A 24,073-nucleotide genomic window follows, 5' to 3' on the forward strand; every position below is an offset into this window, starting at 1 on the left:
CATTTGGGCAAAATTGCTGTTTGGGGAAGAAAACAATTTTAGCAATAAACAGAATTATCAATGTCTGCTAAATAATAAGACCTAATATTTCTTTTGAAATAAGAAAAAAGATCGCAAATATGATGACTTACTTCTTAGGTTGGTTGTATGGATAAGGGCCTCGGTTAGGGATGATGTGGGGTTCCACAATGATTTCTTTCTTGGCTTTCGTCTGAGAGGTGTCCTCATTCTTGCGTTTCTTCCCTGAAGAACCTCCTTTCTCAGCATCTGGAAATGTTATCCTGTAGAGAGAAAAAAGGGAGATTTATGTATTGTCTGTCTGTGCCAAGCATCATAGCATATATATTGAAATTTCATACCAGTAGCACTTGGCTAAACAAGCAAATAAAGTTACTGGTACTACTGCTGTGGGTTAATAGTATATGCATTGATATCCTAGCATCCATTGCTTTTATAGAATTAGATATTTTTGTTTGTTTTTAAAGTTGAATTAAAAAAATAATCTATCTAAGTTAAACTTGAGCAATCGTCAATTGGACAATATTTTTTTCCCTTCATATTTCACATACAGTATTAGTGACACTCTAGCACCACTGATATATACAGTTTTCGAGGCAAAAAGCAGCCCCCATAGCACTATGCCTGAAGAAAAACGGCCAGCATAAATACTAATAATAAACAAGGCCAACATACAGACTAGGGCAGGGTATAAGTATTGCCACCTTGATGTGTTATTATTATGCAAATCTTAGTTTGTCATTAGCTGAATATGTTCATGTTCAGTTGTGTATACTAGCCCTCCATGCTGACCTTGCTCACTGCATCCACTAGATGAGATCTAGCACAAGCAGCTTATATACCTTCTTAATTTCTATCTCTGACTTTGACTTGGAGCTAGTTCACAAACAATACACCTCATATGAGTATTACTGACCTAAAAGGAGGCACTAGTTTAGCTGGGTCATTTGTCATCAACTTGACCGAATGGTCTGGGAAGCTAGCCCTGAGATGGTCAGCGTTCAGGAAGGTGTCATTCCAGTCCAAAGTTGCAATCTGCTTGGTCATCCTGTAAAATGGATCCCAAAACAGGGATAAAATAATCAAATTTACAGGTTAAGATAAATAGTAGCAGAAGTAGGAACGGTAATCATTTATGTTACTTGGAATGTGCATTCATTGAACAAGTTAACTTTGAAGTTGGACCTTTTAAATTCATGCTCTTCATATTTCCATTTGAAATTAACTTGAAATGTATCACAATCAGAATAAAATGTATCAAATAAGTATCAAATAAACTTAAATGTATGTTTTAATGATAGAAAACAGTTTGATCTACATTCTGAAATAATACAATCATGTAATATCCCTTTCAAATTTATAACTTTACAGACATCACTATGAAATTATTAAGTAACATCACTTTACAAAAACATTCATAAATGCAAGTGCACAGACATCCCATTGAAACTTTTAATACATGCATTTCAATGGGATGTCATTGCCAGAACTTTTACTTAAGCCGATATTGTGAAACACTGGCCTGGTATTGTCTTACTTTGAGTAGTGAGCTGCTCCTGGGTCTCCATACCCCAGTAGGATGTCATGTAGCCAGTCAGGTACTACACAGTCAGTGTTCATCAGGTCACGGATTGTCTCCAGTACAGCCTACAAGTGGGGACAGACGAATATTCATTACATCAGAACAGAAGGCCTAGGACTAGGAATAGCTCATGAGATTATTTCCCTCTCGTGGAGAGATGTGGTAGAGCAAATGCATCATCAGACACTAAATCAACGGATCCAAGCTGACATCTCAGTCGTAGCAATATCATCTTTGGCAAAGCATACCTGTGAATTTGCCCTCTCGTACTTGAGAGATAAATACTGGCACAGGGTGGTTTCTGTATTTAACCTATGAGGAATATGAGGATTTAGTAATCAACGGGTAAGTCCATGAATTACTATAGACACAGAGGTCGCCTGGATATATTCAGGAGAATCGTGCATACATGTGTAGGCTAGGAATACCAATCCCCCAGGAAGCGGACTTTGTACACACATTGTGCATAGGCTTGAAATACAAAGATGAGGGCAGTGATAATAATCGTTCAAAAACACTTCCCCTCCCGAACTATACATATCTATTGAAATAACATTGTTCTTGAGGGTCAAATCACCCAAAGAATCTGCTGATTTTAATATAATTCTTATTCTTGTTAAATTCCCTGTCCTACAATACCAATTTTCTGACGATTGACCCATTAGTTCCCGAGATATAAGGGTTCAAAGGCAGACGGCCACCCCCATTTTTGCCAAAAATCTCAAAATTTGGTGAGCAGTATCTCCCAAACCCCTCACCCGATTTACCTAAAATTTGAGATTTGGTGCTGTGAGATCACACTCAACAAGTACACGAAGTTTCATCAAAATAAAAAATGGTCGGGTTAAAACCATTGGGTGATTTGACATGGAATGTCCCATAAAGGAAACAAATCTCTTGAAATCTGAATCTGAAAAGAAGTTACACTTGATCTTATGGATAACTTTGACATACTTTGAAGTTATTTTCCTTTGGTTTCCTTCTCATCATGATATTGAAGCTCTCATAGACATCCTCTGTCCCAGAAGACGCTGTCTTAGCCATGTCCTTCTGGTACTGGTTAGAGTCCAGCCATACTCTGTATGTCCTGGTGATACCTGTAAAATCTGGCTTGGGTTCTGGACCTGAACATATAACAAAGTTGGTCAAAAAAAGAAATATTGAGGGTTCAGTGACACAAAGACGTACCTCCATATTTTGCCAAAATGAGTATTTAATATCTAAATGTTCAGAAAATGTGGGCTTTCCAGGAAACACCCCATTGAAGTCAATGGCTAGTGAAACATAGACTTAACTCCTTAAGGCCCAAGTGCTCAGTAACACTCGAACCACTTTTTTTCAAAATGGCTAAAATGGAGTTACGTCTTTGTGTCACTGACCCCTCGATATGTATACCTAAGCATCTTCAAAGATCTGCTGAGGGAGCATTGCATTAATCAATGTAGTATTTTTTTTTTAATGTCACACATGGCCCCATTTTGTTGTCATAGTACACATTTGCATTTGCCTCTATTTGCCTTACATGCACACTACGACTGCACATACAATGAATCTAATGCTCAGTAATAATGTATGAAAATCAGTAATAATGTTATGATACTTTGAGCTCCATGAACCATATCATAAAAGTCTTATCACCACACAAAAACACTCTAGATGCAAACCAGCAATGCCCAATCTCGAGGTCCTCGCTAAACAACGCAAAATCCAACAATCTGCATTTTCTTTCCTCAATTATACAAACATTTGGTCAGAGAGATTTGCTACTTTCTTCAATACTCAAAGAGGAATGGGTCCATGGGAAAAGAAATTTCATATTCGATCTAAATATATGTAATAATGAATTCATATACTTAAAGGGATAGTCGAGTTCTGTTTTCAGACCGCAAATGCCTTCAAAGGGCATGGTTATTGCTCATCGTCGTATCTGTGACATTTCTGGTGCCCTTTGAAGACCTAAAATTGCTAAAAGGTAATTTTTTACCCCAAATGTGTGAAATTTAGCCAATACGATCATACCAATTCAGCTCCACAAATATTAGAAATTGTTATATAATTATGGATATTTCAGCCGTCTCTGAACCGATTTTGATCAAACAAGGATGATTTTGTCATTTAAATTGTATGTTCTTTCAAATTTGACACTCAGTTTTTCATTATCTCACAAAAAAATGATTTGTGTTGCGCCCTCTGCAACAGAACTCAACTATCCCTTTAATGGTACAGAAGTAAACTGTTCAGTTGTGCATACCTTCTTCAATCACTTCTCCCTTTTCATTCAAAAGCCCCTCTACCTCACACCCTCGGACGTAGGCGATTCCAACCTGGTCAATGAAGTCCTCCTTGTTCTTGTTGTTCTTGTTCTTGTTGTTGTTGAAGGTGCTACCAATCCTCTTGGTTGGTCGGACCGTGACAAGGAAGGCTACATCATGCTTCCTCAGTGCTGGATAGTATGAAACAAACACGGATATGAATACCATTGTCAATAACAGTCTGAAGTAGGGAAGTTCTTCTCATTAGATTAGATTACTGCAATATTATACACCAACAATGAGCCTATTTAGCATTTTAACAGAGAGGAGATCCTATATACAGGAGCTCCTTATCAGTGACAATATTCACTAAAAATCTAGGCTGATACAGATGTTTTGTGGCAAAACTCCAAAGATACATATAACATTCTTTTCTGTATTTTCATCATACATTTATTTGAATCACCATATTTTTCAACTCGTCTAGCTTCCCTTTTGCACATTTGCACTAATAAACACTACTCTCAGGTTTAAAAAAAATAAATAATAATAATGATAATAATGTAATTGTACATGCACATGTCACTAAAAACTGAAATTACAAAGTTACTACAAACTCAGGTATCTCTAAATACATCTGAAATGAAAGGACATAATCGTGATTTCAAAAGAAGCTTCAGTTAATGAGAGGGCAAAAAGTATATCATGATTTCTTACATTCCCACTCTGACTTGATATGTTGACGGAGGTTTAGGGTCAAGGTGATATCAGCTCTCACGCTGCCTGGGTGGTTCTCACCAATGTTGGGTTTAGAAACCTGCAAGAGTCATCAAAATAATCACATTTATTTGTAATTTATTTAAAACTCAGCATTTATTAAATAACTGCCGTAAGGATCTCTGTAGAAAAAGAATACTTGACACAAATAAATCATCCTAAACATGTAGTACGAAAATCAATTTCAAATAGTGATATAAAACAACAACAAACTGACCCAATATTGATAACATTTGCAAATCATAATCTTAGATCTAAAGAACAAACATCACAAACTGTTAATGAATTCCTGAGATTTCAAAAGAATGAATAGTTGCACAAGAAAACAAGCACACATGTGCATGAACAGAATTTTGAAAATGGGAAACACACAGAATATCAAGAAATATTGCAGTCAGCCTAAAAACTCGATACTACCACAATAAATAAGGTAAAGAAATTTGTATAGTTTGTCTCCTTTCACATTAGACCAATTGAATACCAAGCCTAAGAGTAAAATTCCAAGGAAAATATGACTTACATCAAACTCAAATTGTACTTAATAGCTTAAAACCCATCTGCTAAATGCTCATAATACATTTATATGTTGATGACGAACAATTTGAAATTATTTCATTTCATATCATTTTATCTTTTGATAACCAAAACAATTTCTTACCTCAACTACCGAGAACGATGTAATTGCCTGCAGACGAACAGAAAAATAAAACAATAAAAATCAATAGTTTAATGTGAGAGGTGAGAGAAGAGAGAGAGATGGAAGTGTAAGGAGAAGAAAGAGGAAGGGGGCGAGATGGCATGTAAACACAACATCTTCCCAGTTTGTAGATTTCATGTCTAGTAGGAAATTAATTTGGATATGTATGATTATATATGAATATAATCTTAGAATAAGATCAATCTCATGTCCAAGCAAGAAGAAATATTTTACCTCTTATATATATATAAATATATTAACTCTTAATACCTTCCGATAACTTTAAAATCCTATCAAATTGGACGAAAACTAAAGTCATCTGAAATTCAAGGACACTAGGAAAGAAATCCTAAACTAGTTCCTGCATCATTGCCCTACAGTCAATCCTGAACAAGACAAGTACCGGTATATACAACTTTATACCGACCCTAACCCTATACCTTTGATGAAATAAAGCCTGGAGTAAATGTCGCCACAGCAATTGTTGGGTCACCAGATTGACAGCTTCATCCCCCATTATATCACAAAGGTATTACAATATATAGTTTCTGTATATACCACATAATATTGATTGCCTGTAAAGGCCTGTTTGCATGGTAATTTAAAGCTCATCTGTACTAGTTTGACCAGGGGGATTAGACCTCCCTGCAAGGTCACTGACAGGTGGTTATCTCATCAACTCAGCTCTCAATTAACATAAGGAAAAGAGGATCATGGAGGACCAACAGGCACCAATTACGCATGGTTTGCTATACAGAGGGTGCAAGTAGTTATAAGTAGTGCAGTTGGACTTTAAACCGGTAAGGAGCTAGCTGAAAGCATGGTCATGGCCTGTTCACATGGCAAATCAAACCGGTAAGGAGCTAGCTGAAAGCATGGTCATGTCCTGTTCACATGGCAAATCAAACCGGTAAGGAGCTAGCTGAAAGCATGGTCATGGCCTGTTCACATGGCAAATCAAACCGGTAAGGAGCTAGCTGAAAGCATGGTCATGGCCTGTTCACATGGCAAATCAAACCGGTAAGGAGCTAGCTGAAAGCATGGTCATGTCCTGTTCACAGGGCAAATCAAACCGGTAAGGAGCTAGCTGAAAGCATGGTCATGGCCTGTTCACATGGCAAATCAAACCGGTAAGGAGCTAGCTGAAAGCATGGTCATGTCCTGTTCACATGGCAAATCAAACCGGTAAGGAGCTAGCTGAAAGCATGGTCATGGCCTGTTCACATGGCAAATCAAACCGGTAAGGAGCTAGCTGAAAGCATGGTCATGGCCTGTTCACATGGCAAATCAAACCGGTAAGGAGCTAGCTGAAAGCATGGTCATGGCCTGTTCACATGGCAAATCAAACCGGTAAGGAGCTAGCTGAAAGCATGGTCATGTCCTGTTCACAGGGCAAATCAAACCGGTAAGGAGCTAGCTGAAAGCATGGTCATGGCCTGTTCACATGGCAAATCAAACCGGTAAGGAGCTAGCTGAACATGGTCATGGTAACGCTTACCTGTGCCATACGTGCCCATCCTCCAAAGAAGCAGCTACCATCTTCAGCCTTCCAGGGCTTCATTCTCAGCACTGCATCCTCTACATCTTGTCGAATCTCATCTAAGAAGAGAGAGTGATGGGAAGAAAGAAGTCATTGTAAAGTACGGGTCAAGAGATATCTATTCTCATCTAAGAAGAGAGAGTGATTAGTATATACATGTAGAAGGAAGCCATTGTATAGTAGAAGCCATGATCTTCGTCACTCACATATCACTTTACAAGAATGTAATGCCATTCAGTAAACAGGGTTTGCATATGAAATGTAGTTGCTGCATCATCATCATAAAACATAAACTACTCAAACAATGACAGTGTTAAAAGTAAAATATACAAAGCACATTTTGAAGGAGGACAATAGGGTGAATTCACAATTAATTTCGCCCCCACCGTCAAGCCGGGGAAGGCCAATTTTTCATTTCAAAATATTGTGAGTAGGGTCAATAAGACATTTTTGGAATCAGCGCAAAATTTTACTCCCGGTTAAGCTATTTAAACCCTCCCCACCAAAATTCTGATTAAATCGCCTTATCTGCAAGACCAGGGTATATACAACACGTAGTCATAGCTGATACAATGTTGAATTTTTCCCCTGATGCATTACATGAAATTGACTAAACACTGGTGTCGCTAGATGGCGCTGTGGATTGTGAACCCACCGTATTAACATAAATGTAGTAATTTAAGAAGTACAAAATATATAAAAGATAATGGTCTGAATTCACACAGGAGATATATCTTAACCCATAGTTTAAACCTCCATAAGTGTAGTCTGTATACGTCCAATGGGTACACAATAATATGCTTAAATATGCTCATTTTAATCCACTGTAGAGGTTTACACTAAGTTTTTGACCATGGTTTCAATTAAACCTCCTTTGTGAATTCAGGGTAATGTGTTTTACAGTGTTGAACTTACATGTGGATTCTAGTCTGAAGAGATGAAAGTTTCTTAGCAGGTAGTCATGGAGAGTGAGCATCTGAAGATTCAGCTTCGGAAGGGCAAGGCAACCTAAAAGAAAAAAACAGAGAAATAGTTTAGGAATAAAATATGGGTTCATGTCCAGCTGTCCATCAGAATGGTATGATCGATGTGCTCGTCTTAATTTAATACTTACACAAATAGCAACTGAGTTCGAGATGCTACTATAAGTACCTTTAATATCTTTTTTTCATAAAGTTCAGTACCATAAATATTTTCTTTAATAGTGAACTAAGGTATCTCAAAATTTAATATTTCATTTATTGTCACCACCCATTATGCAATCACTATATAGGAACAGAGCAAAACAGTTTAGGATTGACTATAAAATTCAAATGTTCCGAAGATTTACAAAACAAGTATACATGTTACATCTACAAGAACATGTTACAAATTTTATAACCTGCTAAATTATGATATTGAAAAATCTTCTTCAAACAGTATGTAATTTTAAACTTATTAATATTCATCAGACCAAACTTGACTGAACCTAGATTATTTAAAAAAGTATACATTTGGCAGAAAATGATTTTAAAAAAATGTATAATCATCTATGTGAGCAACAAAGATGAAACGTAAGAAATATAATTCATTAAAAAAGAGAAAAGGAATAATAGATCATACCTTCCCCAGAGTAGTACTCAGTAGGAACCACATTCTCATCCCAAAGAATCTCTTCTGTCGGGTAGAGAGGTGTCTCATTCAATGATTGGATTTGAGAGATCCTTCTCTCGTGATGGGAAACCTGAGTGCAAAGGAAAAAAATGACAAGTATGAACAAAATGACAAACAATCTGAATTAAGATAACCCTAATTACAGAGACTAGACACACACACAGTATCATTTGAAACAAACTATCACAGGAAGTTTGTCGTTCTCTTTTCAATATATAAATATATTTCATATATACATTGTTTTTCCACAAAGAAGATAATAAACATACATGTATAAAGCCAAAGTAAGAAAATATTTATCACAAAACATCAAAATATATTAAAGTGAAGCTAGGCAAAAACATTGAATTAACACTTGTTTCATTTGCATTCTAATGGACATAACAGTATGTTACAGCAGTATTAAAACTCTTTTTTTAATAGTCTGTTTTTTAATTTAACCAGGATCTAATATGTCATGATATCTCTTTGAAGATTCATCATTTACGAATACCTCACTAGAGCTACAGATAAAAATAAATCAATATTTTTCTCGGTTAAATATGAATCTTACCATGAGATCTAAAAGGAATGTCTTCTCTACTGTGGTTTCCTCATCATCACCAAGTGGGGGCAGCAGATGCAAGAAGGCAGCGAAATGATGCAGGTCTGATGCACTGAGGAATAAAAAGATTTCATATTATTCAGTGAATCATCTGTAGTATATTGTGGGATTAGAAAAAGTTTGCAAGAAATCTATCATACATTACTAGGAGACCAGCCTGTAGGTCCCGTGACCAATCTCTGGGAACAAAGGTTTGAATGTGTTTTTGTGTTCCCTGATGAATACCGAACAATTTTGACTTGGGCTGCCCCCTTGAAAATCCCGGGCATTTTCGTGAGGGGTCAACAAAGGTCATACAGGGTCAAAATTCAAATATATTCAAATGGTTTTGATATGCGTATCAAATTACTTGTCTGGTCATGAGGATTCCAAAAATATATAGTTTGCTATACCTCTGACCTTAAATGAGGGCGCTATGGTAAAAAACGTTGAAAGGTCAACACATTTTTGAGTGGTGGTCAAATTCACCAACACATTTAACCTTATTAAATTGCATATCAAATTACTCGTCTGGTCATGAAGATTCAAAAAATGTATAGTTTGTTACACCTCCGACCTTAAATGAGGGCGCTATGGTCAAAAAGGTCAATGCACTTTAGACTGGTGGTCAAATTCACCGGTATTCATCAGGGAACACAAAAGCACTTTCAAACCTTTGTTCCCAGAGATTGGTCACGGGACTTACAGGCTGGTCTCCTACTACATCTGTTTGCAGCCGGAAGGGCATTAACTCATATAATTTTACACATACGGGTTGTTAATGCCCTTCTGGCTCTAAGCAAAGAAATAGCCATTGGAGTATTTTAATCCTATCATTGAATGAGTGTCTCTCTAGCACATATACTTGCTACACTTGATGAAGCTAAAAATATGTTCCCTATTAGCTGTGGTAACACAAGGTCTTTAAACCTCAAAATTCCAAATTCTGAATCAAGTCAAGTTATGATACACATTCATGAGCTTCTATAAAATGACTTGTATGGGCAAAATACAGAACCACATAACTACATGAACAAATTTTCCAAAAAATTATCAAGCTTAAAAAGACGTTCACATCAAATAAACCAATAGTCTGTCCATACCTTAGTTGTGTAAAGTGCTTGGTGAGTGTCTTCCTTGTATCAATACTAGCAACATTTGACATTGCGAATCTCTTCAGCTCTGGAAAGAGCTTGAAGGCAGCTCTCTGCATAAAACACAACAATAGTATACATTGAATAACAAAGTGACAGTCTAGTCATATTTCTTCAACTAAAAAAAAATCCTATTTCTTTTCCTATGCAAATATGAAACAAAGCATGAATAAGGCAACATTCAAGACTTTGCACCTGAAAATCTTGTATAGATCTATCATAAAACTCTAGAAGCTGGATTGCAAGATGTTACAAGATGCAAGAGGTAGGGTAGATTTTTTTCATTTGTCACACACTTTATTCATTGAATATCACAACAGAAAGCGTGTAAAAAGAAACATTCAAGCCAAGGCTACTGCCTGAATACATAGGACAGTATGTTCAGAAATCATGAGAAAACACTCACATTAACTTGAAGATTATGACTATCACTGAGGAAAACAAAATAAAAGAGGATGTTTTACCTGGAGAGAGCTTATCCTATCATAGTGTATATCAGTCATCTCATGGTCTGTAAGAGCTGTTCCTGTGGAATCCTTGATCTCAAATCCAGCATAGAATGTCAGCATGTCCAATAGCTGTCATGAAACAGACATATAAAAAGGGTGTTCCAGAAAATATAAGTAATAGGCAGAATGATCAATACTAAACAGATTTCATAACTTGTCAGTCAACAAGATTTACCCGATTTCAAAACATGTTTCCAATGAAATTTCTAAGAGATAAATTGTCTTTATACGGAACAAATTCAGAGGCAAGTATTTGAAAAAAACATGGACAAGATTTGTTTATCTGTGCTTTTTTCAAACATTTTTTTCTTCAATAACCTCCCAATATTGAGAAGAAAAAAACACATTAGGGCCTACTTTTTGCCTATCATGTTTCAGGTGTTATCCAATTCATTGCTGCTAACCTCACTGAACAGCTTGCCTTCCTTCCTCTTTGCTAGTGCAGACAGCCGACATCGAACGACTACATGGGCGTCATCCATGACAGCATTGAAGAACCTCCTCGTTGGAAGCTGAGCCTTCATGATTCAAAGAACACAAATAAACAAAGAAATGATGCAAATTCTAATCTATGTTTGAAAGGTTTATCTGTTCTTACTTCATACTTTTTCCCATGTAAATTGCTTCTTTATCTCACATGATTTAAAATCTGTTATTATTCTGAAGTTATTAGCCTATATATTCCACATACTAAGAATCTTGCTCTACGATTGGTCAAAAGTAAATCATGTGATGAAAGATAGTTCGCCCATTATTGATGGGAGAAGCAAAAAGTTCGTTACACAATGCAACGCACTTTCACTGAAGATAGAGGTACTATCTACACAGTGCAACGCACTTTCACTGAAGATTATCCAAAAGCGCACTAAAACAGGCGTAATTAAGCGCGCATTACCAATGCACGCAATAAAAGAAAACACATGCGCGCACCGTACCCTCAAGGGGTTGGGTTAAACTTAAACTTTTTGGGTGTGAATTTGGGCCTAGGTGTATTTTATGTAGATGCATACACGTCCTTTTCTTTTTGTAGTTAAAATTGTGTTAGATGTGGAATATAAAGCAAACAATCACCTTTTGGTTTCAGGCAATGGCAAACTATCACTTCCTCGTCGATCAGAATGTATACGCTATCTTTCCTCAGCTTTGCTTCGGAAGGATAGCTACATCCAGATCGCCTCGGAAGTGATAGTTTTTCTCATCACCTTCACCAACAGTAATAATTTGCTTACTATCTACTGATTCACTATACTAGGAGTCTTAATTCAAACTGTTTTCTAGTTAGTGTCAAGCATGCATACAATATACTACTCCGTTTTTGCCTCCTATAATACCTTTTAAATTCAGACCTGCTTTATTGTGTTACTCAGTACGGGAGCCTATTCACATACAAGCTATGCTTTTTATTTAGGCTCCCCACATTTTACATTGTTTTTACCTTGCCTGTCATATCTATATATTTTGAAACTTCATACTTATTTTCTGTACAATATACTTGATTTGAAATCTTTAATTTTTTTTGTGTGAGAAATCTACTCCTATACACTTGTATAAAAACTGTTTTTTTATGTAAAATGTGGAATAAATAAACTTCAAACTTGAAACTGTATGAACAGAGACTAAAATCACATTGTGTTTAATTGTAAAGAGTCAATCTTTCTATACATGCTGGAGACATCAATATTCTTCATAACAGCTGTATCTTGCCCATATCCATGACATTTAAAAAAACTTGTTAGCCTAAAAACAAATCTTTTTGAATGATTACACTTTTAAGACCTTAAAACTGAATTACAACTTTATTGTGGAGCAAATTGAAAGTTTTATTAGTTCAAATCATCTGATCAATTAATACCATTTTATTTAAGACACTTTTGACCTTAATGTACAGGTTTTTGTGCCTCTAGAGACAAAATTAACATATCCTTTGGTCAAATTGACGAATATGGACTTTCAACAGTTGCTCTACAATACAGAGTATCTTTCATACAGTTACCATCTATGGCAGGTTTGACAGCAAAACAAAACAAACTTAATACAACAAAGATGTACCTATGTGGGTCACGTACTGCATAACATCAAGTATGAGAAAAAAAAGACTGCAGAATAAAACTATATCATACCTCTAGATCTACCATCATCTCCACAAAGCGCTCACAGAAATGGACCTTGTCCATTGCAGCATCACCTGCAATTAAACAAAATATTATTTAAATTGAAAAAAATCAAGCTGATTTCTTTAGGTTTCTTTGTAGCACTGTCTACAATGATCTCTGTGAACAGTAACATGATTATTTTGGGTTAATTCTCTATTGGAGTTACACTTTATTGGTCATTTCAACATTCTGGGGGGGGGGGCAGTAACTGAGCATATCCATTCAAAGCTCTTAATACATTCAATCAACAAAAATACACACATTGTGTCATAATTACTTTACAAACACTCAAGAATTTAAAATATAATTCTATATATTTCTAAAACACTGGATTCTATCATTCAAAGCATTAGCAATCATATCCATGTACCTTGTGTGATCCTACAAATAGAAAAGTTGAATGAATTAAAATATTGATTATCAGGCTGATACAAAAAGACAAATACAACTGCGTATCCCATATGCCTCTGCCCTAAATTCAGTATAGGAGATGGATGGAATTATTTGTCACATACAATGAAAACTAGAAGCGTATAATCAAATGTGAACTTTAGACATTAATTTTGACATGAATGACCTAGACGGAAAGCAATTTTAATGAATACATGATGCTATGATTTATCAGTAGATGCTGCTTTGGCAATCTCCCGAATGAATCATATTCTGACACTTCATCCCTATCTTTTGTTGCACAAATCAATTAACCGAGTAATATATCATTAATATCATCAATTATTCTTTTCTAGATAACTATGTCTGGTTCATCTGCATGCATATATCTACCTTCCTCTTGGATGGAGTCCAATATCGTATAGAAAAGCTGGATCAAGTTAGCAAGAAACCTCCGCTCAAAGTCGTTCCTGTCATGACATAAAATGAGGACAAATTAATCAAGCAGTAATGTGGGAACAAATAGAAATCATGGAAAATAATGAGAAATATAAATATGAAGTCAGAAGATCTTTTTGCTGAGGTAAAGGGCAAGAGTAGTTCAAAAATTACATAAAATGAGCATGCTAGAATTGCTAGTTAGATCCTCACATAGAAGGTCATATTTGATGTAATTCAGACTCTAATAAACGTCATGAAATTTAAAATGTTATCTTTTTTTGTTTTCGGTAAAAGCACCTTCCTCTTAAAACCTCATTGCCCTTGATGATAATAAAGATAATAGTCATGGTTTTGTAGAGACGCAAAGCCTCAGTGGTAGAGTAGTGTGGTCTTGTAACCGGGAGGTCCCGGGTTCGAAACCAAGTCAATGTGCTCATGCCCTGTGGTAAGGCATAAATCCTCATTACCAAGTCCCTCAGAGAGGGCTTAAAGCCATCGGTTCCCTGCTTGTTTACTTCCAAGCTTGTACATGCTTTCTTTATTAAATAGCAGTCAGGTAAAACCATCAACGGTCATCATCGATCGTCATAGGAACAACCATAGGTTTCTCTCAAATCCCTGATGAAGTGTGATCTTACCTCTTCTTCGTCTCATCATCTAGTTTGGCATCATTTTTCATGATGATCTTCCAGAACTTCTTGTATTTGGGGTAGGCCTTCAGCTCAGCTTCAAGCCTTCCCTGTTTGTGAAAAGAGCAGCAGTCAAAGGGTTACGTTTTCTCATTTCAAATCTTAAATTCTGACGTAGTTTAACTATAATCATCAATCTTTCTACACAGGTTCGTCAACAACAAAATATGGCAATAAGACAATGTGTTTCAATTTCTCTATTAGCTGCATCAAACTATCATCTGCTGAAAACCAGATGGGGGTTAACTCAATTTAGCAATATACATAGATTCATTCAGGGCCCCGTCTTATAAAGAGTTGATATTAATCAATTATACAACTTATTTGCGATTGATACCAATGGCAACTATGTTTTAAAAAAGATAGGGGACTGCAACTCATTATAAAGCAGGGGCCTAGAACTAGAGTGCTGGTCCCCTTTTGGTTCAAACAAACAGATTTCACACAAGTCTACCCAAATATTAGAATAGACCAAAGTGTTAAAAGTAAAGAACCTGTACAGTGGTAGAGTGGAACATATAAAAGGGCATCCGATAAGTGGTCAATGTTGATGTTACTTACCGGTAGGAGACACACCCACATGGGTAGGGATACAAGCCTCTGGACTTGCTCTCGTATTACATCCACTTCCTACAGGTACATATACAAGAGAGATCATGTTTAATAGCAATATAACCATATACCATTCACGTAAAAACAAGGTGTCATCTAAAAGAAATCTATCAAAACCACTTTTGAGATGGAGTAATTGGTTATTTCAAAAAATCTTGACAGCAAAGAGCAAGAGAGTTTTCTAGCAAAAACAGTGAATAGTTTCAAGTAATGTGATAACTGTTTCGAGTATCAAAAAAAAAATGGATAAAAAAAATCTTTCTTTTTCTTAATTTTGTTTGTTGTTGTTAATCTTCTTCCTTTTGGAAACAAAGCATTAAGTATGTCACTAATCATCTACGCATTTCACACTTTAAAAAAGAAATACCTCACAATTTTCCTTTCGAGGGTATCTTGCTGGCAAGAACAATGTAGACTGGATCATACACTGTACACTGAGCACCCCAAATGTAAGTAGTTCTTTAAATACCCATAGATGTGTAAAGAAAGAATGATTTGAGAATGGATGTTGCAAGGCATCACTTACCAGACTGTTAAAGCAGTGAATGAGGAAGATGAGAAGCACTGTCCGTTCTCTCAGTGAGATTGTCTGATCCTTTAACGAACCCAAAGTAAGCTCTAGAACTTGACGGAAGAAAGCTGGAAACTGCTCAGGTTTTTTCTTGCATGCCTATAGCATAGTAATAATAGATAATGATAATAGTAACATTTACCTACCTGTAGTGCTTTAATACTAATGCTTTTAAGTGCTGCACTAATATTACCCCGGCATGAGCCGAGCTACCTTGATAAAGGGCTCTGGCATTTGAGGAATTTCTACCTATCGGAAACCCATTTACATCACCAGGGGGAAGACTGGCAAATGTAGATTAATTTCTAGCATTAATGTCTAGTATATATCAGAACATCAAAGAAAACAAAATATTAATGCTGGGCAATTCCACGGTAACGGAAGGACACTCAGACAAGATTTTTGAACTTCAGGTTCATACTAAAAGAACTGTTTTATTAGTATAAGATGTGAAACAGTACAGATATAATACCTATATAAGTGCCTTTAATTCTCCCCAAAAAAATTGTCATTATAGTTAAGTAGTTTAAGAATGTGCATATTAATTATCTTGGTAACGGAAGGACATAAAAATGGACATGGTTTTTCCAGTTAATTAGTGTTTATCCAAACTTTGTGAAGTTGATGAAGCTTTCCACTTGACTGAAACACATTTTGTTCCCCATAGTTTAATACATACTAATAAAACATTTCTTTTAGTATGAACCTGAAGTTCAAAAATCTTGTCTGAGTGTCCTTCCGTTACCATGGAATTGCCCTGCTGTAGATAAAGCCGTATCATGTAACACCAACAGGATATGCTAACATAAAAGAAGAAAAAGTATGGTAGTGTGGCCATAGTTCGCGCATGACCAAAGTTTGCGTACTAACACTTAAAGCGCTTGAACAGGAGAACAATATGCGATACCTGTGTGAGACTGAGACACTAAAATCTTTGAGCACCGTCGATATCATAGGGACTGCACTGACATTAACACGTGAACGATAACGATATTTGCAAAATATACCAAGGGTATATTTTTGGGGCAAAATTTCAACGATAGAGAGTAATTATCATGTATTTCAGAGTTTCAATATAAAGTTTGGCTTCTAGTTGAAATTATGTCACTTTTTGGAATGTTTACATTAATAAAGCCCACCACAAGAGGGCAGTAAATATCCAGCACGAACTTAAGTCACACTTTTTGACAGAAGCCGGTAGTGGTATTTTCTTGTGTCATCATTGGTTTGAAGTCAACACAATGTTATAGAATCTGATTATATGATAAATTACGATTCTTATGACGTATAGAACATGACATAATTGATCTGGATGTTTTGTGATGTGCAAGAAAAGAAAAATATCTGTGAACTTTGGTCACCCCTTCATAATCACTAAAAGGCAAGGAAATATATATATATATATGTATATTTTCTTGTAGGTTTTCTTGTAAGTTTTCTTGTATCTTCTGGAGATAGTAGAGCGCTGAAATTCTTGTAAGTTGGGATTCTGAACATTTTTTAGCAGTCTATTATCCCTGGAAGCCTTGTTATATTTTATCTTAAATTACAAGCCTATTTTTTTAATATAACCGATCAAGAAAGCTTTTATATAAATAGTTCAACCGATAGATCAACCAATATGAGCATAAGGATGCCCTTTGAATTTACTTTTTGCCATAATGCATTTAAACAAAAAAAATTCTCTCCCGCTCGAAACGTCACACATCGCTTTTTTTCATTTTAAATTTTAACCTAATGTTGTTTTTTTTGTGAGGCCGCCATCCTAGTCAAGCATCGTTTTTGATTGCGGTCTCCTGCACTTTTACCACAGATATTTTGCATAATAATACATGTATATTATGTATATATATTTTTTTTTTAAATTGACAAGAAGTTATTAATGTTTGTATATTTTGTATTTGTATTACTGTATATGTTCTTTGTTATTCAGTTTATCATATTTGGAAAAATGCAGAAATAAAATCAAATTAAAAAAAAATAATAACAATAAAATTCAAATCATTGAACAATAGTCTGAAGTTTCTTTGAAATGTCTCTTGAGTCTTGAGTCACACAAGGTCTCCTTCTTGCTGCTTGAGTATGTACTTAATAAAGTTGAGCTAGAACATTGCTACCATCATGAGATACAACAGCCTCTACCCTGTTTTAAATATTCTTGCAATTTCCATGGAAGATAAGATAAAAGAAAAGATACAACACTTCAAAACACCAATTATCTTGTGCGCATTGTGTAAATTATGCTTGTAATGATCACTAACGTAATCACTTTACCACGTTTTGAGTACTTTCGTAGAACCAGCTATCTGATCTACAAAGTGTTGAGTTACATGACTCAACATGTCGATGAAATACCAAACACAAACAGTGATGGCACTTGATGCAGATGTTAACAAAATAAATGTAAATGGTCACTGTGAAGAGACTAACACCATATAAGCATGCATGATTCTCAGGCCATGATTTCAGGTGCCTCCATAAAGGTCAACTCAAAAGCTGATCCCCCCCCCCCCTTCACCAGAGGAGGAAGAATGGGGAGGGGGTAAAAAAAATTGTCCACCAAGAACATCCGCATGAGAACAGTTACCACACTGCTGCAGCCCTGTCTGAAGAAGACCGACCACTAGAATAGTCTACACAAGAAATGAAGCAATTGGCAACCAAAAATGTAGCAAAGACAGGATGAAACCAAATGGATCTGCCCCGTCAGGTGAACAGGCAGCTGGCCATGAGTACCAAATTCTTTGTACCAAATTCTTAGTATTACTTATGACTTAAAGCAACTTAAAGATTTGGATTGTAAATATTTGCATCACATCACCATTTGGACTGATTTTTACATGATTCTTTCTTTGTCATGTCGCAATACTTCAATATGTGGTGACGACAAATGTATGGAATTTCTCCTGAAGTTAAGATGATACTTATGATTCAGTTGACTCCTAATTCCATACTGCATAATAATTGAAATGGCATCATTCCAATTTAACTTCTCACAATTTACTTAACTGCTCTATTCTTTCACGACAATGTAAATATTTTATGAAGTGCCATAATGATGAAATAGTCATAAGCAAATGCAGTTGTCTCAAGTGTTATTTCCTTCCTCAACATCAAATCACATACTCTTATTATTTTTGCTTGTTTATTCAGGCATAAATAGAATTGCAATCGTAATACATAAACATTGTAGCCATGGTGATAACGAACTTGCCATGAGGAGACTGCTTTCCCCTCTAATTCTTATAGAAATGGTTGATTCCACTCATATCAGTCGTAATTACAATTCTTTGTTTAAAGGTACTATGTCCCTTTTGCAGCCAACCTCAAATGCTGTAGAACTTTGCAGGAATTATGAATATGTCATGTATGTCCTATCTTTGAAATTTAACATTAGCAGTGTCCTCATATTCAAATTATGCAAGGAAACCTGTTTACTTGCTAGACTTCACTGTCAGACACTTGAGTGACTGACTGGCTTTTTTTTCTTCTTTGGTAATACCATACATGAAAAGAGTTGTAAAGGGTACATGAGCATTTGTCTACATCAATAACCCACTTCTTGTGATGGCCAAGATTAAACTGATTGAATCTTTGCCCAGCATAAAACGTATGACCATTCGGTACAATTGTCTGAAAATCAAGACTATTACTTTTGGGCTCTATAGCCCTAAAGTCGATTTGACAACTAATAGTCATTATTTTCCCACTTGAATACATTTTCAAGCCCCACTTTTTTTAGGGAAGTTCTAAATTAGTATTATCTTTCAAATGCAGTTGGAATTTAACTTTTTCATTTTTTAGGCCTGCAAATGGGACATAGTACCTTTAAACACAAAGGTTAGATCATAAATATGACTATTTCATACTTAAAGTAAATTAATTTTAAATTGCTTCGAAAGAAATTTCTTCAATTTTTGTACACTGCCATTATGTAATCCAATGATGAAATATCTACATGTTGAAAAGCAGAATATATCCACTTGATTTTATACAACATAGCAATTGAAAATGAAAGTCTATACTTTGCCTATTGGAGGAATAAAAACATCCACAAACTCATATCATGATTAAACAAGAAAAAATTATAAATGAAAAAATCAATCATGATGAATGAATCAATCAATAAATGATTGAAAATAAAGAAATAAATGAAATATATAAGAAATAAAATGAGAATTAGTAAATGAACATCTGTAGGTGACTAAGAATATGGTGAATATGAAGGAAAATATTAACATCTAATATCTAATTATGTAAAAAAAGTATTAAAAAAGGTAATATGAAACTGTTTACTTAGAAGATACTTCCTCATAATGCTCATGCAATACTAATCAAGACATATAAAATGCCAATACGAAAATGAAACATGTTCTTAATTAATACACCTGTTTTTAAAGAAGACATACTTTCTGTGATCCATTGCTCCTCAATGATGGCCTATTTTCAACCTTTTATCGCAATTATCTGGAGTCTCGTCATGATAGCTTCAGCCACTAAGATGGAACCAGGTAAATTACCTTTTTTTTATATGAAATATTTACATTTTTCACCGCGAGATTGATAGTTTTCCAAAAGAAAAAGAAAAAGAATTCTTAGTCAGCTTTAAGCTTCCTCATAGACTGGAATATGCCAACTAGTTTGACGACTAAACATGCTAGTACACAATATTCAAACTAAACCGTGAAGAGTCAGTCTGCACCCATTTATGTTTTGTAGCCTGTATTTTACCATATTTGTTGTCATATCTTAATTCTGAATCAGTAATAACCAACTGATAATCAGAAGATTCTAAGGCATCCCCAAATTCACTCTGAAGGAGAAAGGGTGCATCTATCTATATATATTGTAACGAACCAGTTTGCTACAATTTAAGTTATCTTGCAGAAAACGTAGAGGGCGCAGTAAGCTCTTGGGGCGTAAGGGCTCAGAGCGCGATTACGGACGCACCATGCGTAAAGCAGCTCTCAGAGCGTCTCTGAGGCTATAAATACCAGTATTTGATGGTAATTTTGTCACTTCGACGCTGGCTCTCGTCTGAGTCAGATAGCGAACTCTCCGCTTTGCTCCAACTGAGCTAAATACAGGAAAAGGATTGGAAGCGAGAAATAGAGTTCCTACAAAAGGCAATACCTGCCTTTACTACTTGTTGAGATTAATCCAGGTAATTGGTGTCGGTGTTAACTATGATAACATGTTGGAGAAGTTGACTTGTATTAATAAAGTATACAGTTAAACAATCCATCGTTTCATAACATGTAATTAGTTGAGTCTCCATAGACTAATGTAATATAAAATTCTCATAGAGAATACACGTCCAACTACCCAAAACACCTCTCATCTCCACACTCATATACTTTGGGAAAACGGAACCACTTCCGGGCCTCTAAACTACAAGCCAAATAGAAACCGCTCGCATTAGTCAGGATGGCAAACTCTTTGTCGGATGACGGTGATAGAGGCAAGGGACAGGCCAGCCCTCCAGCATCCAGGACCCGTTCTAGGATGGAGGGCCGTAACAATATTCTATAGCTTGGAGGCCGTTGGGGCAACAATGAAATGGACCATGAGACTCTCCAAAACTTTCTGTCGTCAGCTGAGGAGCTGCTCAAATGACATCCCTGTCCATTGCTTAATGTTATCAATCCATGTCTTAGTTGATCTGCCCCTCTTTCTTCTAATCTAATATAATAATATAATAATAATAATTTAAGATTTGTATAGCGTACATATCTGCCTACAATGGCACTTAAGGCGCACAAAAAAGATTCACTATTAACATTTCAAATACAAACAATAAACAAATTGAAATTAACAAACTAATAATAAATCAACAAATAAAAAAACAAATGCAAATTACAGATTCAGTAAGACATTGAAATGTTCATGTGAGTTAATCATATTTTTCCTTCATAAGGTAGGTCTTTAGATGCTTGTGGAATAGTTCAATTGTTTTACTTAGTCTAATGTATGAAGGGAGTGCATTCCACAAACGCGGGGGTGCTACAGAGAAGGACCTGTCGCCCCAAGACCGCCTTGTTCAAGCTTCCTGAAACTGGTGGACATTTCCTGAACGTAGACCAAGTCTAGAGGATCTCTTCTCCTCCAGTAGATCTGACAAGTACATGTATAATGGTGTCTGGTTGGTTTTGGTTTTAAAAACCAGGGAAAGTACCTTGTACTTGAGTCTTTGCCTCACAGGCAGCCAGTGCAGATCCTCGAGAACGGGGGTTACATTATATGATCAGATAACTTTGATCGGGTGACAAGCCGAGCCGCAGAATTTTGGACCTTCTGCAGTCGTTTGATGAGAGTGTCGGGCAGTCCATTCAGGGTACTATTGTACATGTCCAATCGTGACGTGACGAATGCATGAACTGCCTGCTTCATGGCATGTGGAGTCAGATAATCTGGGATTCGACGAATGTGCCTGATTTGATAACATGCTGATCGGATGCAGCTAGAGATTTGGGGTTCCATTGACATGTTGGAATCCAGTGTTAGACCTAGTGAACGTACTTTGGAAGCCGGACTAACACGTGCCTCACCAACTGTGAGATGGGGAACAATGACCTTCTTCATCTGTTGAGAAGAACCGAAGAAGATAAATTCGGTCTTCGCCTGATTAATTCTTAAGTAGTTCTGCCCCATCCATTTGGAGATCTCTGTTATGCATGACTCAAATCTGGCAAGGGTGTTGTCCACATCAGTTTGATTAGGCAGGCACGACATATACAGCTGAATATCATCAGCGTATATGTGATACATGAAATTATGCCTGTTGATAATGTCACAAATGTACAAAGAAAACAGTTGCGCACCGAGCACTGAACCCTGAGGCACAGAACAGTTTAGAGAAACCGGGTCCGAGAAGTCATTCTCACCAATGCGAACAGCCTGAGTGCGACCATCAAGGTATGATTGACACCAACTCAAAGCCGAACCTCCGATACCAACTTCTTGTAGTCTCTGTAGTAAGACACGATGATCTACCGTGTCAAACGCCGAGCTCAAATCCAGTAGAACTAGTCCTGTCAGCATGCCCCTATCCATGGCCCGTAAGACGTCATTACTCACCCGTAAGACGTCATTACTCACTCGTAAGACGGCTGTCTCCACTGAATGGTTCTTTCTACCATTTTTTTTTTGCAAGATGGCATTTCCCAAGCTATTCTTCCATCGAGTTACAAGCCCTAACCCCTGCAGCTGTCTTTCTTTTCACAATTATAATAATAACAATAATATTGGATTCTTATATAGCGCACGTATCGAACTTGCAAGGTCCTCAAGGCGGTCCAACATTACCCGGCTATGCTAGGCTGCCGATTTCAACACTCACAGCATTTCAAGGAATTCTTTCCTACCGGTACCCATTTAACACCTGGGTGGAGAGTGGCAAGTGTAGATCAATGTCTTGCCAAAGGACATTAATGCGGCGGCGGGACTTGAACCGCGGACCCTGTGATTCACAGTCCGACGACTAATCCACTACGCCATAACACCTCTATGAAGAGTTGATCTCTCCCACTTTCTCGTTAGACGTATGCAGAGTGTAGTGGATATGCAGAAACCTTTTCATATAATTCATCTCAAAACCATTGATTTGCTTCTTCATTTCTGCATTCAATGTCCATGTTTCACAGTCATACAATGATGTTACCAGTGCTCTCAGCAGGCTCAATCTAGCTGTCATTGTGATGTGACAAAAACTAGGTGGAAAATACAAGACTACCGGTCATCACGATAAGAGAATACTAAGGATGCTAAGGATGATAATATATTCATATCTTTTTTTTTTCAAATCAGCATGGTCGTGTAACTTTATCAATGGTGACTGCAACATCACACAAGGCTCTGATGATAATGGTGAATGGAGACGAGATGTTGAGGAAGGTAAGTCACTTTAAGGATTAAGAAGAAGAATTGTTGAGTGTTAATTTTGGATTATAATGTAGGCACACATTTTTTTTCCATTGTCATTATAATCCAAGATGGCTCGCATGTTTTGGCTCTTCTCTTAGACTATTATTATTAATTTAGTCATAAAAAGGCACTTAGTATTAACAAACATGGTCTACAACAACTCCAAATGATAAAATAATCCCAGCTTTGCATGTTTTTTAAGTCTCTTAAAGCCCAAAACTTGAATATTTTCTGCATTAAAAAAAAGATTGTTCTTCCATTCATTTTTTTCAATTTTTGACATTTAACGGCATAAATATAGTTTTTAAATAGTTTTCAAAATGAGAGAAATATTAGTGATTTTAGGTATTGGAGTGCTAACAAAAAATGAAATAACAAAACTTTAAAAATCCTTTTTTACAGATACATTTTGCCGATACCAATCAAAGATGCGAGGGTGTCGCTCAGATCAAAGGCCCCAACTTACAGAGTTAATGGAAACCCTGTTGAATATATACATGTACACACGATATTAGTTTTTTTTTTTTTT

The 24,073-nt window shown here is 36.2% G+C and overlaps 1 protein-coding gene across 3 annotated transcripts in view; it reads right to left on the reverse strand.

The window, feature by feature from the left end:
• The window catches only part of LOC577627 (RNA helicase aquarius), a 55,121-nt gene that overhangs the window by 14,169 nt on the left and 16,879 nt on the right, over positions 1 to 24,073 (reverse strand). For all 3 annotated transcript variants that reach the window (XM_030998654.1, XM_003725417.3, XM_030998655.1), the window contains 19 exons: positions 15,577 to 15,720; positions 15,000 to 15,068; positions 14,388 to 14,488; positions 13,702 to 13,778; positions 12,886 to 12,950; positions 11,170 to 11,283; positions 10,721 to 10,834; positions 10,206 to 10,309; positions 9,073 to 9,175; positions 8,469 to 8,589; positions 7,782 to 7,874; positions 6,825 to 6,925; positions 5,288 to 5,314; positions 4,570 to 4,669; positions 3,852 to 4,043; positions 2,555 to 2,724; positions 1,556 to 1,665; positions 935 to 1,066; positions 132 to 281 (listed from right to left, as the gene is read on the reverse strand). In XM_030998654.1, coding sequence (XP_030854514.1) covers positions 132 to 281; positions 935 to 1,066; positions 1,556 to 1,665; positions 2,555 to 2,724; positions 3,852 to 4,043; positions 4,570 to 4,669; positions 5,288 to 5,314; positions 6,825 to 6,925; positions 7,782 to 7,874; positions 8,469 to 8,589; positions 9,073 to 9,175; positions 10,206 to 10,309; positions 10,721 to 10,834; positions 11,170 to 11,283; positions 12,886 to 12,950; positions 13,702 to 13,778; positions 14,388 to 14,488; positions 15,000 to 15,068; positions 15,577 to 15,720 — 2,087 coding nt within the window. The remainder of the gene's footprint in view (positions 1 to 131; positions 282 to 934; positions 1,067 to 1,555; positions 1,666 to 2,554; positions 2,725 to 3,851; positions 4,044 to 4,569; positions 4,670 to 5,287; positions 5,315 to 6,824; positions 6,926 to 7,781; positions 7,875 to 8,468; positions 8,590 to 9,072; positions 9,176 to 10,205; positions 10,310 to 10,720; positions 10,835 to 11,169; positions 11,284 to 12,885; positions 12,951 to 13,701; positions 13,779 to 14,387; positions 14,489 to 14,999; positions 15,069 to 15,576; positions 15,721 to 24,073) is intronic.

The sequence above is a fragment of the Strongylocentrotus purpuratus genome, unplaced genomic scaffold, assembly GCF_000002235.5.
Source record: "Strongylocentrotus purpuratus isolate Spur 01 unplaced genomic scaffold, Spur_5.0 spur5_scaffold_5, whole genome shotgun sequence".
Taxonomy (NCBI): domain Eukaryota; kingdom Metazoa; phylum Echinodermata; class Echinoidea; order Camarodonta; family Strongylocentrotidae; genus Strongylocentrotus; species Strongylocentrotus purpuratus.